This window comes from Centroberyx gerrardi, chromosome 5, assembly GCF_048128805.1.
Source record: "Centroberyx gerrardi isolate f3 chromosome 5, fCenGer3.hap1.cur.20231027, whole genome shotgun sequence".
NCBI classification, from domain to species: Eukaryota; Metazoa; Chordata; class Actinopteri; order Beryciformes; family Berycidae; genus Centroberyx; species Centroberyx gerrardi.
This window is the reverse complement of record NC_136001.1, coordinates 15,274,183-15,295,475: the sequence shown is the minus strand read 5'-3', so window position 1 is coordinate 15,295,475 and position 21,293 is coordinate 15,274,183. Positions and strand designations below refer to the sequence as shown.

At 41.9% G+C, this 21,293-nt stretch overlaps 1 protein-coding gene across 1 annotated transcript; it reads right to left on the bottom strand.

The window, feature by feature from the left end:
* Positions 1-1,258: 1,258 nt before the first annotated feature.
* On the bottom strand, positions 1,259-19,128 carry myg1 (myg1 exonuclease). Its single transcript, XM_071922696.2, has 7 exons — positions 18,822-19,128; positions 17,801-17,913; positions 13,386-13,545; positions 12,071-12,220; positions 9,518-9,640; positions 7,676-7,857; positions 1,259-1,779 (listed from the first exon to the last, which is right to left on the bottom strand). The coding sequence occupies exons 1-7, from the start codon at positions 19,098-19,100 to the stop codon at positions 1,590-1,592; spliced, it is 1,197 nt and encodes a 398-aa protein (XP_071778797.1). The 5' UTR covers positions 19,101-19,128; the 3' UTR covers positions 1,259-1,589.
* Positions 19,129-21,293: the final 2,165 nt, after the last annotated feature.

The following is a 21,293-nucleotide window of genomic DNA, read 5'->3' as shown; positions in this document are numbered from 1 at the left end:
AAATATGAACCACGTGATTGCCAAGGATTGTCTCAAATATATATGGATTGGATTGAGACCTTGGCTTAAGTCCAGCAGAATAGAGAGCATGAGTAATAACACTAAAATGTGTGTGTGAGTGTGTGAGTGAGAGGGAGGGAGAGGAAGAGCATGCGAGAGGAACAGTGTATGTCTCCAAAGCTATAAAAAAACTCCCTGCACTCTCAGCTAAAAGCGAAACAATAACTCAGCAGTTGGATCTTGAGAGTAAATATAGATCTGATGTTGAACATACGAAAACACAGATGGGACCTGAAATGAGAGCTTTGTTACCATGGCCATGGATTATCTGTGTTTACCTTGACAAAATGACACCAATTGTCTGCATTTCAGGGCAGAATCTACTCGGGGAATGCAAAGCCGTTTTATTCCAATTAAGAGAAAGCGGAAGAGAGGGCAAGAGTGAAGGGAAGAGAGGGAATAAGGTCTTGTGAGAACAACAGAATACAACAGTGAGGAATTAACAGCCTGCACCAGTGAACGCTATGGAAATTGAGTAAAAAGACGCTGAACACTGACAGTTGCAATTAAGAATGAAATGAATTAATTTGTAGCTGTTGCAGCATTTGTACAATACCACTAGTGCCAATGGGGGAAAAAATGACCAAGTGCACAACAGTGAAATTATAGAGCAATATATCACATAGGATAAGAATAGCATAGCCTTGAGGAGAGTGAAAAGAGGGAGGAGTGGCAGGTAGAGATAGGACTGGGGGTGGATATTAATGATAAAATTCATGGCACATTCCCCCACTTTATTAGAAGTAAATTGACTGAACTGCTCTTGTCCTGCTGACACTGGCCCCGTCACGACACCGCTGCCGGTAAGAAGCACCTCTCCGTGCCATTTGGAAATTAATTTCTCCGGATTAATCATGGCTGATTATTGATGCTTTGATCCTCCTAGAGCTGGGAAAGCAGTCTTTGTGTCTCTTGTGTAGTGCCACAGTTAATGTCAGCATGCTGGAAATGAAAGGATGAACCATTGTCCCAGTGTCTACTACATCAACCTTTGAAGGGTAAGGCCATGATATTCATGGCTTTTGAAGATATTGCATTATATTCCCTTGGCTCACAGTGAAAAGGAAGAGATATCAGCAGCATAGAAGTAAGAATCACCTAAAACTTACCTAAAACTAAAACAAGGTCATTAGCAAAGACACACTATGTAATTCCTATTTACACAACACCAACTTCTCAGACACCAGGATATGATCCAAATAGTCTTTTATTGCAAATGAATCCCACAACACATACACATTTCAATGTACGCACAGGCAGTATGAGCTTGAGTATAAAGAGGAACAATAACATGAGTCAACATCATAATTCAAAACGAGCCTGTGATGGAATACAGGCCTTTGGGACACAAGTCCAGCAGGGTAAATTGGCTGCCATTTCCACACCATCCCATCTCTGGCAAGGTAGGACAAAGCGGCACAAGCCCTGGCTGGGAAGTACACGCCACAAGCTACTGTAGCAAACTAGTAAAATTTCGATCCTTACTATCCTCTCTAAAGATTGACCAGTTGGCTGTCCTTTCTGGCCGGTCAACTGCTGCCGTTTGCAGGGGGCTGGGCTGCGGCCCGCAGGGTCCTGCAGGCCATCTCCAGGGCTCCTTCCTGGGTCTGGTTCCCACCGATAAAGCCTCCGGCGTGGACGAAGATGCATCCTTTAATCCCGCTGAGCTCCGACAGCGCTTCGTCACGAACGCCGCGCCACTCCTCCAGCAGAGACAGCCTGGGACAGGAAGAGAGAAGGACAGATGGACACACAGATGGACACTGTGGTCAGCTACTCACTCCCTGTTGACACGTTATGTTACACACCGACCTATGTATGTCCGCAACAAAAAGAAAACAACAACAAAAATAAAGATAATGAAATGAATTATGAATTGATGCAAGAATTGAATGAATTATGAGGCTTACATCAGAATAAAAAGGCAAATTCAGCAATAACAAAATCGGCAAAAACAAATTATGCCTGTAAAAAAAAAATTGTTTTCAGCACTGATTTAAAACATGATGAAGATTTTCTTAATTTACTCCAGCATAAGCTCCCCAAGCAGAGCGTTCCACAGCTGAGGGATCCAGACAGCAAAGACCTGATTACCTTTGGTCTTTTCGGATTTTGTGAGGTTTTTGAGGTAAACCGCTGCCACCAAAGGTGAACTGCTGTAACCTTCACATATAGCCCTTCTACAGTCGGTCCCAGCAAATACACCAGTAAAATCAGCTTCATTCTTCTCTAATAATGTGGAAAATCACAGATCGACACAGTGAAGTTGGAAGGCGACATGGTGGTACTGGAGTCAATAGGCAATCTTACAAGGTGAGGAAAAGATTGGCTCTGTTAGGGTTTACGAGCCGACCGAAGAAAGTGGTTTTAGATGGGATATACAGGCTGAAAATTCATAAAAATGTAAGAGAAGCTCATTTACCACCCACTGTATTTAGCATACCTCCTCTGCCTACTGCCTGGCTCACACATCATTTATAACACATTACCAGCTCTTTTTTTTTCTTTTTTTTTGGGTGGTTCTAAGTCATTCTAGCCTTGATGGGGTTATTATCTCAATTATCTCAGATCGCTGTTCTCCAATTATTAGTAGCGGTTTCATCACTTCCACAGCTTTCCATTGCATCTGAAAAAGTACTTTGAATACCTTGAAAATCCACTAAAATCATCAGATTTCACAAAAATGTCGTGCTAACCTCAGGCTCGTCTTTCTCCCTGTCACAGGCTTGATGAATTATGGTACAATTGAACAACTTTGCTGAAATAAAGCGATACCACTGCAGGTGTCAAAGTAAGTTAAATAAGTGGGGTTTTTTTTTTTATGTAGCCACATCTCTCTTGTTCCCACTTTTGAAGGATTTTATTCCAAAACTCTACGTATCCTTTTGAAGGTAAAACAAATAAATAAAAACACATGACAACCTCTACACATGACAACCTCTTCATTACCATTCTTGATCACATCCTCTAAAATGTTAATATTTAGCAAATAAGGGGCTCAAGATAGTTAATAACGTCAATCATATTCAATAGTGAATCATACTTTCACGTGGTGGATATCTAAATATGCAATGAAACGCTAGCCTATTTTATTTGCTGTTATCCCAATGCTGCAATGTCTTATCTCTATTAGACTGCCATAGGACAACCTGGGGAGGAAAGCATGGCAAATCCCCTAATCCCTGTAAACTTTACATGAATCAACCAATCGATAGCTCCACAGTATGGCTGGAAAACGAGCTCCAAGGAAAGGTCAACAGGGCTGGTAATGAGGGAAGGAGTAGGAGGGGGATGAGACTGTTGTTGTTATAATGACAGACCAGGAAGACCTGATTCTCAAGATGACCAATCTAAAAATAAACACACAGTTAGCAAATTAACTACTCGTGAGAGATAACTCCACAACCCCAAGACCTTACATTACCATAATGAGACATAAATTGGTGCCTCATTACCAATAAAAAGTGACTCAAGAAAGGGTATACTGTAGATAGATGGTCATTAAAATCTAAGATATCAGACGCTTGTGTTTAGGCAATATTGTACAGAGCCTATGCAAGCTGCCTTCTGTTCAATTTTCTTCTCCAAGACAATAACAAGAGACATTTGCATAAATGCAGAGGTGTTAAAGTTGAATCCTCCTGGAGCTTGCTGACTCACAATCCATGGACACCATCTCTGCACTAGAGATGTCACACACTTCACACATTTTCTCCTTCCAGCGATTTAGCCGACAGGGCCAAGAACAAAAAAAACAAGAAATATACATAATTTTGCTAATCTTAAAGGGATATTACACTGAATTTCAGAGTTATTTCAGTGTTACCACAGCCTTACGACAATTCAGTCTGCATATGTGCCCACTCATTTCTGTCTCCCACAACCAGAAACAAGAGCTGAATTTTTTATCCTCCCTTAATCTGTGATGCCACACAGATGCACAGCTCCACTGAGAATCAAAAAACAGAAAAATAAACTGTGACAGGAACAGTAGTGTGATTTCCTGTGAATAAAGGTATATTTTCTGGTTCAGTTCAGATGGCATGTGAACCTATAAGCATACATGTCAGCCAAGACCTCCAGTCCCTCCCTTCTCCCTGCTCACATTTCCTTGGCAAAGTGACGCTGATATAAATAGAGCGTTTTTTTTTTTTCCAGGTGCAGTAGCAGGGACACAGGTGATAACAACACCCTTTTTGAGTGGAGTCGGCACATGCCTACTGGGAGCAACCAGGCCACCCAGAGAAAGAGCCATCTGGAGCCATGTTTTTATCCATCTCACACCCATTGTTCTCATCAGGCTCCACAACAACCGCCATGCTTGCATTAAATGGAATCTTTGATGTGCTCCACGACCATAAGCAGGTACCGCTCTTTTTAGTTGAAAGTGAGGTCACCTGAGCTGGCAGACACTTCTGATGAGATTTTTCAGCGGAGTGGAAAAAAAGTTGAGAGAGGGACGGGACGTGGGAGGGAGGGAGGAAGGAAGGGAGGGAGCGAGCGAGCGAGCGAGGGATAGAAGGTGTGAAAGGCGAGACATACAGAGATGGGGAGAGAAGTGAGATGAGGGAGGGAAGGGAGAAATAGAATTAATGGAAGGAGAGCAAGGGAGGGAGGAAAAAGGTGATGAAATAGAAGAGGTGATTATGAGTGATTATGAGCCAGACAGATAGACAGACAGAAATATATATATATATATGCAGAAAAAAATGAGAATAAGAGGAAACACTAATGGGAGAGCCAGGAGCAAGGTGAGCTCATGAAAAGAGGTGGTAATAGGAGGCATGTGATAGCGCAGCCACGGGTCGGAAAGGGATTCAATAGACTATTCCACCCCCCTCCTGCGGATGAGTATATGTGCCCAGGAGGCCCCCTGCTGCTCTTCAATCACCCCATCTTTCACTGCACACTGTGTCTATAATGAGACATGTCAAAACCAGGATAAACACATAAGGGCACATACTGTCAATGGTAACAAGACATTAAAGCGGAGGAACATGGTGTTCGAGTGGACTTTCGGGTGCCTTTGAAACCATCTGCTGTGATAGTGAGGTCTCAAATCTAGCACAAGGTACCTTGTTACGTTTCTGTTTCCCCCCATGTGTTGCTGAAAATCTAAAAAAAAAAAAAAAAAAAAATACCAAAAGAAGACTACTAACCTGCTTCCAAAGGGAGAAAAAGATGTGTGGTTTGACACACACTTGCATTACATAATCATTTTTTTAATTTGCTCTGGAGAATTCCTATGAATAGAAATAACCTTGAAAGCAGGGAGTGGAAATATTGCATACTACGAGTTGTCACAGCTATAAACAAAATTATCTTCTCAGAGATTCTGAAACTTGTTGAAGAGGGCATCACTAATGTAATCCATTACATTTTCTATTAAGGTTTTCCCTCTGGATGCATCTGCACCAGAACTGGATAGAAATTGCTTCCTGAAATCTGAAAACAATAATAATTACTCAGCTACAAAAAAAAATGGGATTGGAAGCGGCATGATTTGTGCTTGAGGGAAAATAATAACTAATACATGAATGAGCGCACACTCAGAAGTGAAGTTCTGGAGTGCAGAAGTCAATAAATAAGGTAGGATGTCATCTTATTTTGTGTAAAAAACAATTTATCCTTTGCCACAAAATCTAATAACTTCCAACTCTCACTGAACAAGGTGCCACTGTATTCTCTGTGTGCAAAATATAACAGACTTTTTTGTAATCATGCGATGTCAGTAAGTGGAGTGTGAATACAGTGTGACGGTGAGTGTGATGAAAGACTAAGAAAAGCTACATTTCAATTTGTTGTGACTCACACTGCTCTGATAATGGAGAAAGGAGCCAGCGGGGTCTCACAGTTTCTCTCTCTCACACACACACACACACAAATACACACACCTCACTTAGTCTGAACCCCTTCATCAGATGACCCACAGGCAACGTTTTGAGGTAATGTAGATTAAAAATTCTGCCAAGAGTTATGACTGATGGGATTTTTATGACCTTTGTATTCCTCATATCCTACAATATTATGTACGCTGATTTTGAACCAGTTCTAATCCCTGATGGAGGCAATATTGTCCATCTCCACAGCTTCAAAAAGTGCAAAAGTTGCCGATCAAACTAATAACCGCATATGATATTCTTCCATCTCGGTCATTGGTACTGAAGTGAACACTCAATGCTTATCACTTGCAAACTTGAAAAGCAGGGAGAGATATCAAGCAACAAACATTAACACAGGTCATGAAGCCTTTGGAGCACAGGACCCAAATTTCACTATTAGTCTCATCGTGGGAACCAGGCTCATCAAACCTACTCTTACAGCAGGCAGTTAAAGAAACACCGAGCCTAGATGTTTACATCAAACGTGCAGGATGAGACGCAGGATGGAGGGGGGAGCACGTTTCCTTGGCCATACTTTGCTAATGTGTACACTGGGATTTAGGGCAGCTGTCAAACTAACAACACATCAACTGCGAGGCTCCAGTGGGGACGCTGATGACGTCTGAAGGCGCGAGGCTCCTCAGGTAAACAATGTCCCTCTAGAGGCAACTAACGCGGACGTGATAGGTGTTAATAACCTGACAATTTCACACAGAAGGCCCTTGTCTTGTCATACCTGTCACGCTGTGCAGTGTGACAAGACAAGAATGCTAATATAATTTAATGAGCCTGGGCGAGGGGCCTTTCATTTAAGTACCAGACTCGAAAGTCTCAAGAGCCCACTACTGCTAAAACCTGCGGAAACGCTCCGCAACAACAGTGGGGACTAGCGCATAAGGTATTTGACAAAGATACGATGTTCATTCAAATTCAAGTAAAGAGTAGGCCAATATGATATTGAAATTTAAAGTTAGACCGTGCCGCTCGATTGAGCACGGCGCTGCCCACTCACACTTTCAAATTTCTCACATTTCACATTCATTAGCATTCACATTCATGCAAAAGTATTCATGCAGTACGTTAATGTAAATTGCTGTAAATGAAAGTGTCTGTCAAACTGCAAAAACCAACATCATAAATCCACCAGTGTGCTGTATTTGGAGCAGAGGGTGCAATTAACTGCCAGAGTAAAAAGAGACACCCGAGTGAGAGAGGCATACAAAGCGTAGTGAAAGGACTGTGGTGTGGAGTGTGTTTCATCCCCATAGACGGCAAAGTGAACACAAAACCCCACTGCCTTGACTGCAGGATCATCTTCATCCTACAAACAAGTATTTCTACCCCGCCAGGAGTACCCTTCCATGAGCGGTTGTCAAATGGTTCGATAAGCACCAAAGTTAAAATCGTACACCATGATTCGTCTCAGTCACCAGAGCTCAGCTCAATTCAACACGTCTGGGAGACTCTGGAGCTGCGCCTGTCACTGTCTTTTCCACCACCATTAAAAAACCCTGTCTGGCAGAATTTCTTGTGGATGAGTGTCATAACATCCCTCCCGAGTTCTGCATGCTTGATCTGTGAAGATGGTCTTTCAAGGTGTTCCACCTTAACACGCAATCTCAACTTTGTCTCAAGAGAAGAGCAGAAATGGCATTCAGATAACCTTTAACAAAGTCTAAGTAATAGTAGACTTTAAGTGAAGTAGTTGTTGCGTCGGTATTGTTGAAAATCACCTGTTCTGGAAGGTGTTGAGCCCGGCGGGGACACACTGGACCCGCCACTGTCCGTTCTGGTCCGGGTAAAGGACAAACTTGATGGGCGTCTTCACCTGAAGCTCCTTCTCCAGGGCGAACAGATGCTCCTTCCAGGGACAGCCGCCCTGGGAGAACACCAGCACCTCCCCGCTGGGGTCGACCTGGATATGAGAAGAAAACCAGACAAATGTGGTTTGTTAATGTGAAGGATGGAGGACAGACGCATGGAGGAGATACTGACAGCTTTGTGCGTTTCATTTATGATTTCTTCAAAAATAAGGACAAATAAACAAACAAGTGTCTGATCTTTACAGCTTTATTATCACATCTCTCAACATCATCATACATAAAATAATATATGGTCTAACAGGATGCTATGGACAACCTCACTCAGCCTCTGAAAATGCAAACACTTCCCCACTTGGTGTCTACTTTGCTGGGATATGAAAACTAAAATATTGGACCATCAAGTACAATTTAGGCATATATCCTCCCCTCTCATCAAGAGCGACTAATAATTAGTTATAATTGTCAGACACAGGAAAGGTCAAGGCTTGTTGGAATCCCCCACCCCTTGTGAAGTACCATTACATATCAGAGAATATAATACTTACCGGTCATTCTGTTATCAGTCAAGATCCTGGCTCATAAATAATCAAATATACCAGCACTAAAGTACAGATGCTCTTTCTGTCTCCATCTTCCTAAAATAACACTCCGTCTCTCGTCTGTCCATGCTTTCACTAACCTTTTGTATTTATATCTTGCCAAATGTCTGTGTGCTCTGCTACTTGTACTGAGCAAATGTCTGCTTGTGGTTCTCCGCATAACTGCTCATCTTGGTCTGTGTGTTTGCTCTTTATGTGCATGCCAGTCTCCCCTTGTGTTTTAATATCTGCTTAAATGCTACCATGCCGCTTATGTGTTCTAATATCTACAAGTGTTGACTCGTGTGTTTTAACACTTATTTAAATACTGCCAAGTCGCTCGTGCCTTAATACTTGCTTAACTGTCGCTCAGTCACCCTTAATGTTTGCTTAAATTTCTCCCTGTATGTTTAATTGTGTTACAGCACGCTCTGCAAATGTAAGTCTTAATATTTGCTTTTATTTCTAGGTAGGCTTTTATGACAATCTGGTCAAGGATTACAGATGAAAATAATACTTTCAGGCTAACTCTGGCACTATGACTACTATGTTTGATATTGGCTGCTTTGTTACCATGAGTCTCTATATATTAAATCATACATTAATATTATTTAACAGGTACTCCTTAGAAGCAAAAAATACCCATGGGGAAAGGGCGACACTGCCCACCTCTGATATACAACTGCGATCAGTTTTATCTGCGCCCATTGCAGTGGTGTTGCAGTATTTTTTTTTTAAATACAGTGAACCAGCCATCATTATCAGAAATGGACATGATAGCTCTGTAGTCAGTTTTATTGGATGAGCATCACTCATAGATTTGCTGATTATTCACAGCTTCACAACTGTGACTGTCAACATTACAAAACTAAAAAATATATATTATTTAACAAGGGCTCCTTCCAGGAGAACCACCACCTTCCCACTGGGCTCTATCAAGATGGGGGACAAGAATCGCTCAAACACCGGTTCAATACTACTGGTGAAAACAGAAATAGGAACATACAGGTGTGCATGTTTATGTTTAACTCTTCTTGCAGGGTCCAGAAGTCCTTATCAATTTTTCGAAAGCTTTTCACTTTTTAAAAACAGCTTCAAAGTGGTTTACCAAGGAATAAATAAAAACAGACGTGTACATTTATGTTTGTCCATGTCAGACTGGAGTATCCTGTACCTCATGCCTCTTCTGAACAGCCCCTTCCACTACCTCACGGGCCGGCAACCAGGAGGTCCGGTAGTAGTCCAGACGGTCCAGGAACTCCTCCCCAACCATCGCCACAGCCTTCTTGAAACCGTCCTTGGAGAAACATATAGGACACGCACACGCTAATGTCAAATACAGTGTAAGAGTAAGATATATTACATTACAAATGCAGAAATATACAAGCTTTCATGTTTAGCCAGCCACTGACAACTGAAAAGATCAGCTGTAATTTTGGTAAAAAAATAAAAAATAAAAAACAGTCCACTGAACCTGCTGAACCCCACTAGTATCCTCCTCGTGGTTCGAAATCCTTTTAGTTCATGATCACTCACATCTTTTCTCAGTAGTCCATCATCTCTGAATTTCAACACAGTTTGACTGCAAATACTTTCAAGTCAGACAATGTACCAGGTAGAGATGGGGTGGGGTGGGGTGGGGGGGTGGTGGTGAAGTCTCGTCTACCCCCACACACCCCCACATCCCCCCCCCCCCCCCTTGTGCTCTGAGAATAATGCTGCTCATCAGATTCTCCAGGCCTGACAGGTCCTTTCACAAATCCCAGCCTGGGATGGCCTAACTCTCTCATGAGCAGAAACAGAGAGACAGCCAGACACGTGCATACAGACACATACACATGCAAACAAGCACACATGCGCACACTGAGCCCCACACACACACACACACACACAGCCATACATAAACAAACAGATCTACTCTTTGTCATGCAGCACTCTAATCTGCATGCATCTGACTGAGGGGCCCGTGGCAGCTGTGAGCTTTAACAGTCATGGATGGAGGAGATGAAAATCCATTAGGTTTTTCAATTATCACAAACTGCCACTGTTGAGTCTTCACCGGGTCAGTCCGACATCAAGGTGTCTCAATCTACCGAACATTTTCAGCGCATTGCAAAGAATCAGTCTCACTTTCTGATCTTTTAAGTGCTGCTTTGTCTTGCAGTCTGGGTAGTGGAAGTGTGGGGAGCGGAGGAAATTGCCAGGACAACGAGGTATACTCATCTGAATTGAAATGCGAAAAAACAAATAGGCCAGCTACTCCACGGAGACAGCATCAACAATGGAAAAAAAAAAAAAAGCGGTTGGCATAGTCAACATATATGCAAGGCTAGGCTGGAGGGATCTCATGAGAGTCTGCAGAAAACAGGTGCTTTTTTCCCAGCGGGCATTCCCCTCCCACACTAATCAGAGAGAGACGAGTCACACCAGGCCACATGTGGGCCTGGATTATTTCTGTACGGCTCTAAAAATGAGCGCTGATTGCACTTGTCTTGTTTTACGATACAATTTATGAGCCATTTTGTATTGTTATAGGCAACATGTTGCCTATTAATCCTGATTATTACAGATGCCCCCCTGGGATATTTACAATTACTGTATATTCTATTCTAAATAGAGCAAAGAGAGAAGAAACCAAACACCTGTTTACTTCCTGGGGTTATTTTGGTTGGCAGGAAAGAATATTAGCTTTACTGATAATTGTATATAAAACTTAAGTATTTGGGACGTCCATGCTTTCAATATGTAGGTTTATGTGGCACTATTTTTGTTATGTGGTGTTTCACTTGTTTTACTTAAGCAAACACAGTACTTGATATACTGTACAGTATCAGCCAGTGTACCCAGGAGTCAAAGAAATCCAGACAGTGATAGAACTCTCATTTGTCCCTAGAGCACAGAGACACTCATGTGTAACCTACAGTGCAGACAGACAGGCTTTAATGTTTCCTCCTTTTACATGTCTCATGCTGATGCACTGACTCCAGAAGAACCTGATCCAGCCTTGCATGAAGTATGGCTGGTCTCACACACACACACACACACGCACGCACGCACGCACACACACACACACACACACACACACACACACACACACACACACACACACACGATACTTAGTTACACCTTGTGACTCAACTGGGGTGCACAGCCATGCCCACATTAACATGTGCATGTACATGTTTATATTACTATGCATGTAAGGCCCTTCATTGACTGCATTCATTACCTGATGTTAAACCTCTGCACTACATAACCAACCTAAACCTAATCCTAATCCTAACCTTAACCCTAAACCCAAACACTACATCTAAAATAGCCTCTTAAAGAAAGAGGAGGACCGGCAACATGTCCTCACTTTGGAGGCTTTTCCAAATTTTTCTATCCCTGTGAGGACATTTGGTCCTCATAAGCATAAAAATACGAGAACACACACACACACACACACACACACTGGTTGTGCCCCATTTTAGTAACCTAAAATTACAGATGCAGACACTGACACACATACGCGAGTGCTCACAGACGCACACACACTAAACGTAATCTGGGGCCTTTAGTTTTTAAAGATGTATGTTTCATCTCAATCCTATTCACATTTCCGTCTCATCAATCTAATATCAATAGATTAATAAGTGCTGCATAAGACACACCCTTCTGTATATTCAATACTAAGTGTGGGTACACCCTCACACATGCACACCCTCACACTCACATGCTCACTCACCTCAGTGTCCTGATTCTTGCTGTTCCAGCGTGGGTTCAGGTGGCCGACACGTGAGCTCAGTGTGGTAGAGACAGCGTAGCGGGCCTCCCCGTCACACTGTGAAATGCCGTTGTCTACACCATCCACCTCCTCCACCAAGTTCTCATAAAGCTGCAGGGAATTGAAGGAGAGATGTGACATGAGAGGTTATGCACCTAATGACAAAGAAATCAGCTCTTTGGGTTTTGCTCATTTTCAAAGGAGAATGGGCAGTAAACCCTCCTTTTTTCCAGCTACAACATTAAAGACCGACAGGAAACTGAGGAGAAAGAAATATAGTAGAATTCCATTATACTGATTCAAACCCATTTGGTCACAGTGCATTGGCAGTTACCGAGGAGGAAAGTGCATGGCTAGGCCATTAAACCAAAGGGCCCCCCAAATTGCTGCTATTTTGTAGTTCACTGGCAGAACTCCAGAAAGAAATGGAAGAACTAGGAGAATTGGAGCAGACAAGTAGGTCTATTTACTACTGAAAAGTCAACCCCTCAGTACAAATGAGGGTCAATCACCAAAGATTTGACATTTTACGAGTGGCTTACAAGTGGAGCTTTAGCTTAGGGGGTAAAAATAGAGGGCTTAGGTTTTCTGACCTGGCAGAAGAGTAGACAAGCAATATCCTAAAATAAATAAAGCCCCAAGCATGGGTAAATGGATTACCTATGGCTTTATATATATTTGAAACTGACACATCAAAAGGCTAATTGTAAAATGAGCTAATATTGATAAAGTTCACGGTGTCTTGTGATTTATTTGACTTAATGTGCTTGCCCATCAAAACATTCTGCATAACGCGGTTTCAAACACGTACTACAGGGACCAGAAGTCAGTGTCACGTCTGGTACAATACTCATAGATACACTCTAATCTACAAAGCTCTATTTTCTAAAACTGATTTCATAAACAACCAACATGGATCAACTGCACATAAAACAGAGCCTCGCCTCACCTGTGCAGTCTGATTATATTGTATATTATAAGTCCCTTACATGTGATAACTATGGGGATCTGTGCAGCCATGGCAATGTCACTTTACCAAAAGTGGCTAACATGCTGTCCTCTTTACCTCCTTATACACTTTTCTGTCCCCTGTCTCCCTAGGTCCATATTGAAATTCACAATGGGTAGGTTTGATTCATCGACCAAGGCGGTTATTTGATGTGAGTGGGGCAACGGAAAACATCTGTCTTCAATAAAGTGTCGGTGTTGTGAATATAACACAATCAGTGCTGCTAACCCATCGCCTACCATAAATCTGTTGTCTCTCCCCTCTCACCTTGTCATAGAGCACCTCCAGCTGCCTGTCACCCTCCTTCAGCTCCGTCAGCTGGGCCAGCACCTGACGGCCAAAGTGTAGGTAGACCAGGCCGGCCGAGCTCAGCTTGGTCACCCATGGCTTTTCCGGACAAAGGCTGTGGAAGCTCTCTGAAAACGTCCTGGAGAGAAGGAAGACAACCTATTAGCTGACTGACGGGCTACAGAAACAGTCTAGCCTATTCATAATAAGACAATATTCAACGCACAGTAGGTGATTTGTTAAAAGTTCATGAAATAACAAAGATGTAAAGCAGATCATTTTTGCCCTGAATTTTCCCTATAATGTATAGCTTACATGGGCGATGCATCACTTTGTAATAGATGCCTTCCCCTTCATCTGCCCTCATCTGGGTCCTGAATGGCTCTACATTTCAGTAATTTGATCAATAAACAATTTGTTTATCAGCATTAGTCTTCCTGTGGTCCACAGAGAATATACAGAACATGACATGCAGTCTTTTCTGACAGGGTATTCTGTGACATCATGCCTCAACCAACTGTGCCATTGTAAACCAGATATGAATCACATTTGGCATAAGCTCCAAGTCTAGGCCTAAATCATGAAAAATTCATGAGTTGTGTATCTCTTCTCATAACATGCTGATCATGACCAGATAAACGATCAGCTAATCTACGGTTGGAAGTCAAAGCGTGATGGAGTGATATTGACCACAGACAGACAATAGCCAATACATTCATTTTGATTGATTTAAAATGAGGAATATCGAATCTTCCAGCCAGCTCCAGTCTTAACCTATAATTCAGTAGTGAAGACAAATGATGGATAGTTGCCTTGACTATGTGTTGTTTCTATAAAACTTCATTATTTTTGACAAATGATGAGCTGGAGCAATCAACTTGCTTGCTGTTTTGGCTGCAGCTCATATCAGTATTCATGTATTGCAGCTAGAGCAAAGTCTATAACATGCAAAAAGCAAACGCACAGCAACCTATGCCAATCTTGCAATTAGAAAAGAGCTGCATAGGCTGTAGGCTTTATTTGCTTATGATACTCCTGAGTCCTGAGCAATACTAAAGCAAAGTGTTGGGCCATTAAACATTCAAGTCTTGTACAAAAACACAGAGGTTATTCACATTTTCTCCAATAACCAACCCCTTCAATCAAATGTCAGTTGCATCTAGCTGTAAGGTGTTGTCAGCTGATGTGTATCTGTCAAAGGCGCTTGCATCCATAAATATTCTCTTCAGTTTCAGGGGGCTAGTTTGCATTGACCGGAGAGAGAGAGAGAGAGCGAGCTCAGGCGCGTTTGTAAGCGTGAGCACACATAAATAAAAGCCACCGGAGGAGATCTCTCCTTAGCCATGTGCTGAGATGAGTGGGCTCCAGCACTGAGCCACTGCTGGTCATTTAATTCAGACTTAATTAGGATGCTTGGGCTGCAGCACAGCGGAAAACAGACCGTCAAATGAATGAGTGACATGCTAGGGAGGTGGGGGGGTAATCACGACCATTAAAGAGCTAATTGACCAAGCTGAGGCATTTCTGTGCCGATTATCAGGAGATGGGAGTGCATGAGGGAGAGGAAAATGACAGAGTGAAAAGGAGGATGGTTGAAAGAGATATGCCTGCCAACGAGGAGCCATCAAACTGTCTGTGTGGAATCAAAGATGGGAACATATTCCTCCTGGAAGACTAGCACTTACCACACAGAACTAACATAAGGGAAGTCAGTTAAGTCGCATACAAAGGCCCAAAATTGGAAAGGTTTAGAATTAATGTGTTACCTAGCACTGTTTGGACACACTAAACAAAAATGCATATTTAGAGACTTTTTTTATTTAGAGATTCTTCTCTGGCCAGTGGTATTTTTCCTTCTAGTCTTAACATGCAGCGGTTGAACGTCTCCTTAAGAAACCCAGTCTTGACCCTCTTTGTCTCCTGCTAACGACAGGCCCATCTCCAAACTGCTCTTTTTATCCAACGTTTTAGAAGAAAGAAAAATGTTTTAACCCAACACATATCTTCCATTACTCAAATTCCAATCTGGTTTCAGAGCACTTCCTAGCTTAGAGACTGCTGCCCTCTGAGTGACCAATGACCTTCTTTGAGCAGCAGAAGCCGGGAACGTTCCATTTTAATTCATTTAGATCTCCGAGTGGCCTTCAATACCGTATACCATACCATTTTATTAGATCACTGGAGAAACTGGCAGTCTCAGGATCTTCACTGGTTTAACTCCTACCTTCCTGCTAGAGCATGTTCAGTAACACTTAAGAATAATGAAAGTTCATAAGCCTTAAACTGTGAGTTACTGATGAATTAAATGACAATAATAAGTTATTTATATCATCATGAATACTTGTAACAGAGTAGTACTTCATTAGTGATGACATTAGTTGAATTATCGGATTTTTAAATGAAGAATATTAATCCTGGCGCATCATTTGTACATCATTATCTAATGAAGACCTACAGTATTTTTACAATGATGTATAGGCTCAATTATTTGCTGACCATTAACAAATAACACATAAATGCTTCATAAATTATTTATGAATGTTAATCTGTATTCATGTTTTAGTCATGTATTATAATGTTTTGTTAGTACATTGTGTGGTCTGTTAAACAATTGTATAGGTTTTTGCAATTTCAATTTTCTTTAACTTTTCTTTTGACTTTTCCTAGGTACGTCTAATCATTTTTTAATGTGGCGTACATGTATTTATAAATTGTTTGATACTTATTCATAAAACATATTGCTGATCCCAATGTGAATTTGCAACAAATAACAGTCTAGCCTCTATCATCAGGGCTCCTAGACTTTGGAACAACCTGCCTGAGGAGCTGAGGCTGTCCAAATCAGTATCATCTTTTAAATCACTTCTTAAAAATAATTTTATAGACTTCTTTTATGCAAGGATCTTTCATTAATTGTCTTTGACCTCCCTTTCATGGTTTATTTTTATGCTCTTGCTTTGCAATTATCTTTTATCTTTTATATTTCTTACCTTGATTTCACTGCTTTTGCTGTCAATTTTCTCCATTTTTACTCCTTTGTACAGCACTTTGTAGCTGTGTTTTGAAAAGTGCCACAGAAATAAAGATTAGCATTGTTCTTGTCAGCTCCGTCTCCAACTTCCCCTAGAACCCCAGCCCACTTGAAACCATCCCTCCCATCACAACCATCTTGCCCCCGTCAGCGCATGTGAGTGACAGCCACACTCTCCCGTGGCCCCTAACCGTGTCGTGGCAGCCTCGGTGCCTCGTGAACCAGCAGCGGGGGGGGCGTTCAATTGAAGGAGCGCTAATTATCGCTAACCGCCCGCCAGGAAGAGAGCCCTGGCATATCTTCATCACCATGGTCATAAAAGCAATCTCTGATTATCATCAGGACATTAAGCTGACAATTTAGACACCTGGAATGGGCTGATTACTCAACGTGATGAGACTTCAGCTGAATGCGCTCTGTCGGAAGGAACTTCATCAGGAAATTTAGCAGAAAACATGGAGCCCGTTCCTAGATTCAAGGGCTATAGTGGCTTAGTCAGGGGTACTTGAAGTTTTTTAGGCCAGGAGCCAGGGAGAAATGTTCTTTCTAATCCTTGGAGCCTGGCTAATGAAAATATATTTCCTTCCACTTGGTCATCTGGGCATCCACCAGCAACACGCCTGAAACCCATTTTGGTTCCCAATCGATAGCTTAAGAAGCCAGGATGGGGGCGAGGAGAGGATGTGTACTTAAACCCAGGTCTAAAAGGCTCATCTGCGCCCATGTATCAATACATTCCTGATCCAGTGCTTTAGAATCACACATCTTTCTACATTTGAGAACACAGGCCTCACAACAAAAACTTCTGAAATGAATAGATCTTGCCAATCCTTTTCACCTCAGTTTTTTTTTTAAAGATGAACAACGGAAAAAAAAAAAGACCACAATCTAACAATTGCAAACTTTTGGCAATTTTCCAATACTAACAAGAGAATGGTGAGCAGTTATTTTCCTTTCACATTTGAATGAAAACTTAGAGGCGCACGCTAAGGCTTCAATTTTTACATTTATTGAAAGCCAGCACGTGGCTGTTTATGTGTTGGCTTTCAATAAATGCAAAAATTGAGAATCTACTTTGAAGCCTTAGTGAGTGCTTCCAATTTTGGATTTGGCTGTAATTAAGCCTTTTGGAATGCACCACCACCTTATAATCGAAACAAACAAGATTCTTGATTTTTCTGCCCTTCAGATTTGCCCTAACATCTAGGGAAATCCATGTAATAACTTGGGCCAACAGGCGGGTTATCATTCATCCCGTCTGCCACCCCCCTTCCCTCTCTCAAATCAGCAGCTGCTTCAAGCCATCTCTGTGAATCAAATCCTGCTGTGTGGGTTATGCAGCAGCTCTCTAGCCATGCTGTACCTCTGATGATGGTCGTAGCGATGCCTCTTTGGGTCAAACTCTCCTCCCACATCCACGACAATGTCACACTTGGCCAGCAATGCTGGGTCCCTGGTCCGGATGATCTCAGCATCCTGTGCAAATGAATTACCAAGATATTTAGATCTGCAATTGTTAATCATCAAGCATTTGGTATAGCATGGTAGAGAACATTGCCAGCGAAAGAAATTACATCTAGGTATGAACTATAGGCTTAATTAAGGGTTCTGAAACCTTTTAAATCCAACAGCTAAATGCAAAAAACAATATTCTACCTGGTCCTAATTGGACCCATCAGAAACAGGCCTGCAGCCCCTTCTGGGTCCCGACCCATAGTTTCAGACAAAATCTAGTGTGTCAGATGGAGGATTCACAAGTTAAAATATCAATCTGTTACTTCATGCTTGTCAAATATGTTAGTGATCCCTTAACTGCTGTCAATTTTTTTAAGCTATCCCAATTACAGGGTGTTAGATGAGTGTCAGTTTCTGTTCTAATTGTCTTCTTCTACAGGTTATTCCCTAACAACAACTAAAAGGAAAATTCACTATAATATTCCTATAGGGGCACGTCTGTGGTACTCCTTTGTGTACTTCATGGTATTGTCCATCTCCAATGGTATAATTGACATATAGTACGTTTTGCTGTGATATTTGAATAGTATTCCTCTGAAACGTATGATATAATGTAGTATTACCCTATTTTTCTTTGGGTTTTTGTCAAAGAAGAGACCATGGGAAGAGACCAACCCGTCTATCTGGACAGCAGCACCCCCACTTGGTGTGTTATAACATGACATGAGATCTCTCAGAAGAGCAGGATAAAATAAAACTTCCCACCAAATCCTATTGAAGCAATGCAGATTGATGAAAAACCTCCACTGCAAGTTGTAATGCCGCAGACTGAACCGACGCGGCTGCAGTGCAACAGCAAACCCGGGCGTCTGTATCCCCCCCCCCCCCCCCTCCCTCCCTCCTCTCTATCGCAGCATGCTTAACGTTACCTTGTACTCGGGAAGTTGGCGAAGGAAGAAACAAGCGAGAACTTCGTCGCAGTGAAAGGTCCCGTTGTGTGTGCCAATCTTTTTAGCTGACATGCTTTCGGTGCAGAGTCGCTTGGGTTGGCTGGACATGTATCGTATTCTTGTGCGGACACCGACTACAGAGCAGACACGACAACTAGCGCGTGAATTTGAAAGAAGTAGTGAAGTTGCTGGTTTGCTTCTGCTTATAAAAGACGTTATCTTAGTGAGATTAAGTGCTATCATAGGTACATGATACATTCACATATGAATTTACACGCGACGTACCGGTGGCGGACGGTTTTTGCAGCCGGACCGGATATAATGACTTCTAGGGTGCGCTTGTTTAGTTAACCGGCGAAGCTCGGGCGAACGGGTATCAGCTTTTAATTAAAGCCCTGTGGGTAATATCTGTGTAAAAAAACAAAATGTTCGGTATCTCAGCCGAAGAAATGATATGCAAGCTTGAATTAATTCGAAGCCGCACGTTTATCAGAATAATTAATGACTCTTTTACTCTTATTGAAACAGCTAGAGGTAAAGTCACAGGGGCTGCAGGCGATGACAAGGGGCAACCCGGCAAAGCATTTAACAAGGAAAAAGAAAATATTTATATTGTGCTGCATGCTTAATACAAAATATTTTTCTATGGAGATGGTTGTGAGTGTAGGATACTAGGAGAACCGTTTGCCCCCTTATCATGTCTATCTCACAGAGAAAAAAAAAAAACGAATATAAAAAGTACTAGCCTATACTAATCCTATAACAATTAGACGGATGTTATACAATTATTATAGCAAATCTATGAGGATAAAATGAAAGGAGTATTAAATAAAAGAATAAAAGGAAGGCATTTCGGCAAGCTCACTTAAAACAGACAGAGGAACAAAAAATGATTAAAATGAACCACAAGACGTAAAACACTTAAAACACATAAAACACAAGGTAAGACATAAGATAGAAGCAAATAAAATACCACAAATAAATAAACTAAAACATATGTACCATAGGGAAAACATATACCATAGGGATAAAGACAGTATCAAAACAACCACTATACATTCCATGTTGCACACAAAAAAATGGTCCTTGATCAACACTGTCACAGTGACTCTCAACCTTTTCTATATCAAGGACCCTAATTTAGTCCACATTAGGACCACGGACCCCCTAGTTGATGAGATCTCTCGGACCCAAATCTGAGAATATTTTTATTGTATGATTTTGTCCAGAATTCCAAGACTGTCTGTATTGTAGGTAGAGAGATAACAGTGAAATTATGACCAAAACAGTCATTCTTCTACATTGTCTAATTGTGTTAACGTCTTGTAAATTAAATGATGGTGAAGTTTAACAATTCATCAGTTTGCTGCGGACTCTCTAGAACCCCCTCAAGGACCCCTGGTGGTCCCCGGACCCCACGTTGAGAACCACTGCACATGTGTAAGGGTGGGCTGGTCTAGGATCTGTTTTGCCCCTCAGATCATAATAAGATGATCAGTTTGTCTCGGCCAATTAAGTTTGAGTAACCAAAGGAAGACGGTCCTCTAGTGGTTTGCATATGTCAACGCAGTCGGCTAATCAGTATTAATAGCAAGCTAATCACTAACAGAGTTTACCTTGTTTTTATAATCTGTGATAACTGCTTGAATATATTGGAGTTATCACTTCTAATAATGGAGTTTAGTAGCTATTGTCAAACTTGTCAAGCTTGTCCTGCTGTTTCAGCACCAGGAAGGAGGGGACAGCTCTCACCTCCAACTCTCGTTCTCGCGGTACCACCTCTAAGGTTTATTGATAAGGTAATTAGCCAGATGGGACCCCGTGTAGTCAGGCTGAACAGAAAGGCACCGAGGCTTTTCAGGGGCTCACGACTCTCATGTGGAGGAAAAAACAGCTGTCCTTTCTTTATTTACACACCGAGGATCCAGTGGAAACCGAGACCGTCCGGTTCATCAAGGCATCCAACCTTGAGCCTGCAGAAGGTAGGCAAGTGTTTTCACTCTCAGGTCTGATAGCAGGGCGCCGTTAACCTTCTGTGTGTTCCTTGTTTGCTGGGCAGGATACAGGCTCATCAATGTTGTATAGACTACAGTAGTTATCCTTCCAGGGCTGTGAATCCTGTTTAGTGCGTTGTGAATGCATGCAATAGTCTTGTGGAGACTGCGTGCCTATAGTAGACTAGTATATAATGTAGCTGAAAACAATCAAGCCTCTAGTTTCGTGTTATCAAGACGCAGCGTTTGCATATCCAGGCTCATTCTGTGCTGCAACTTAATTTCTTGAATTAGGGTGTTGGATTGGTTTCATGATCTGAAATTTGAAGCCTAAACCTGGTCGGACTGTTGTTGATGAATTGGTATATGGCTGCATTAATGACATATGACATGTCATAGTATCCTGCACGAGCATGCGGGCAGTAAGGCTGTCAAAATGTAGAAATACAATTTTACA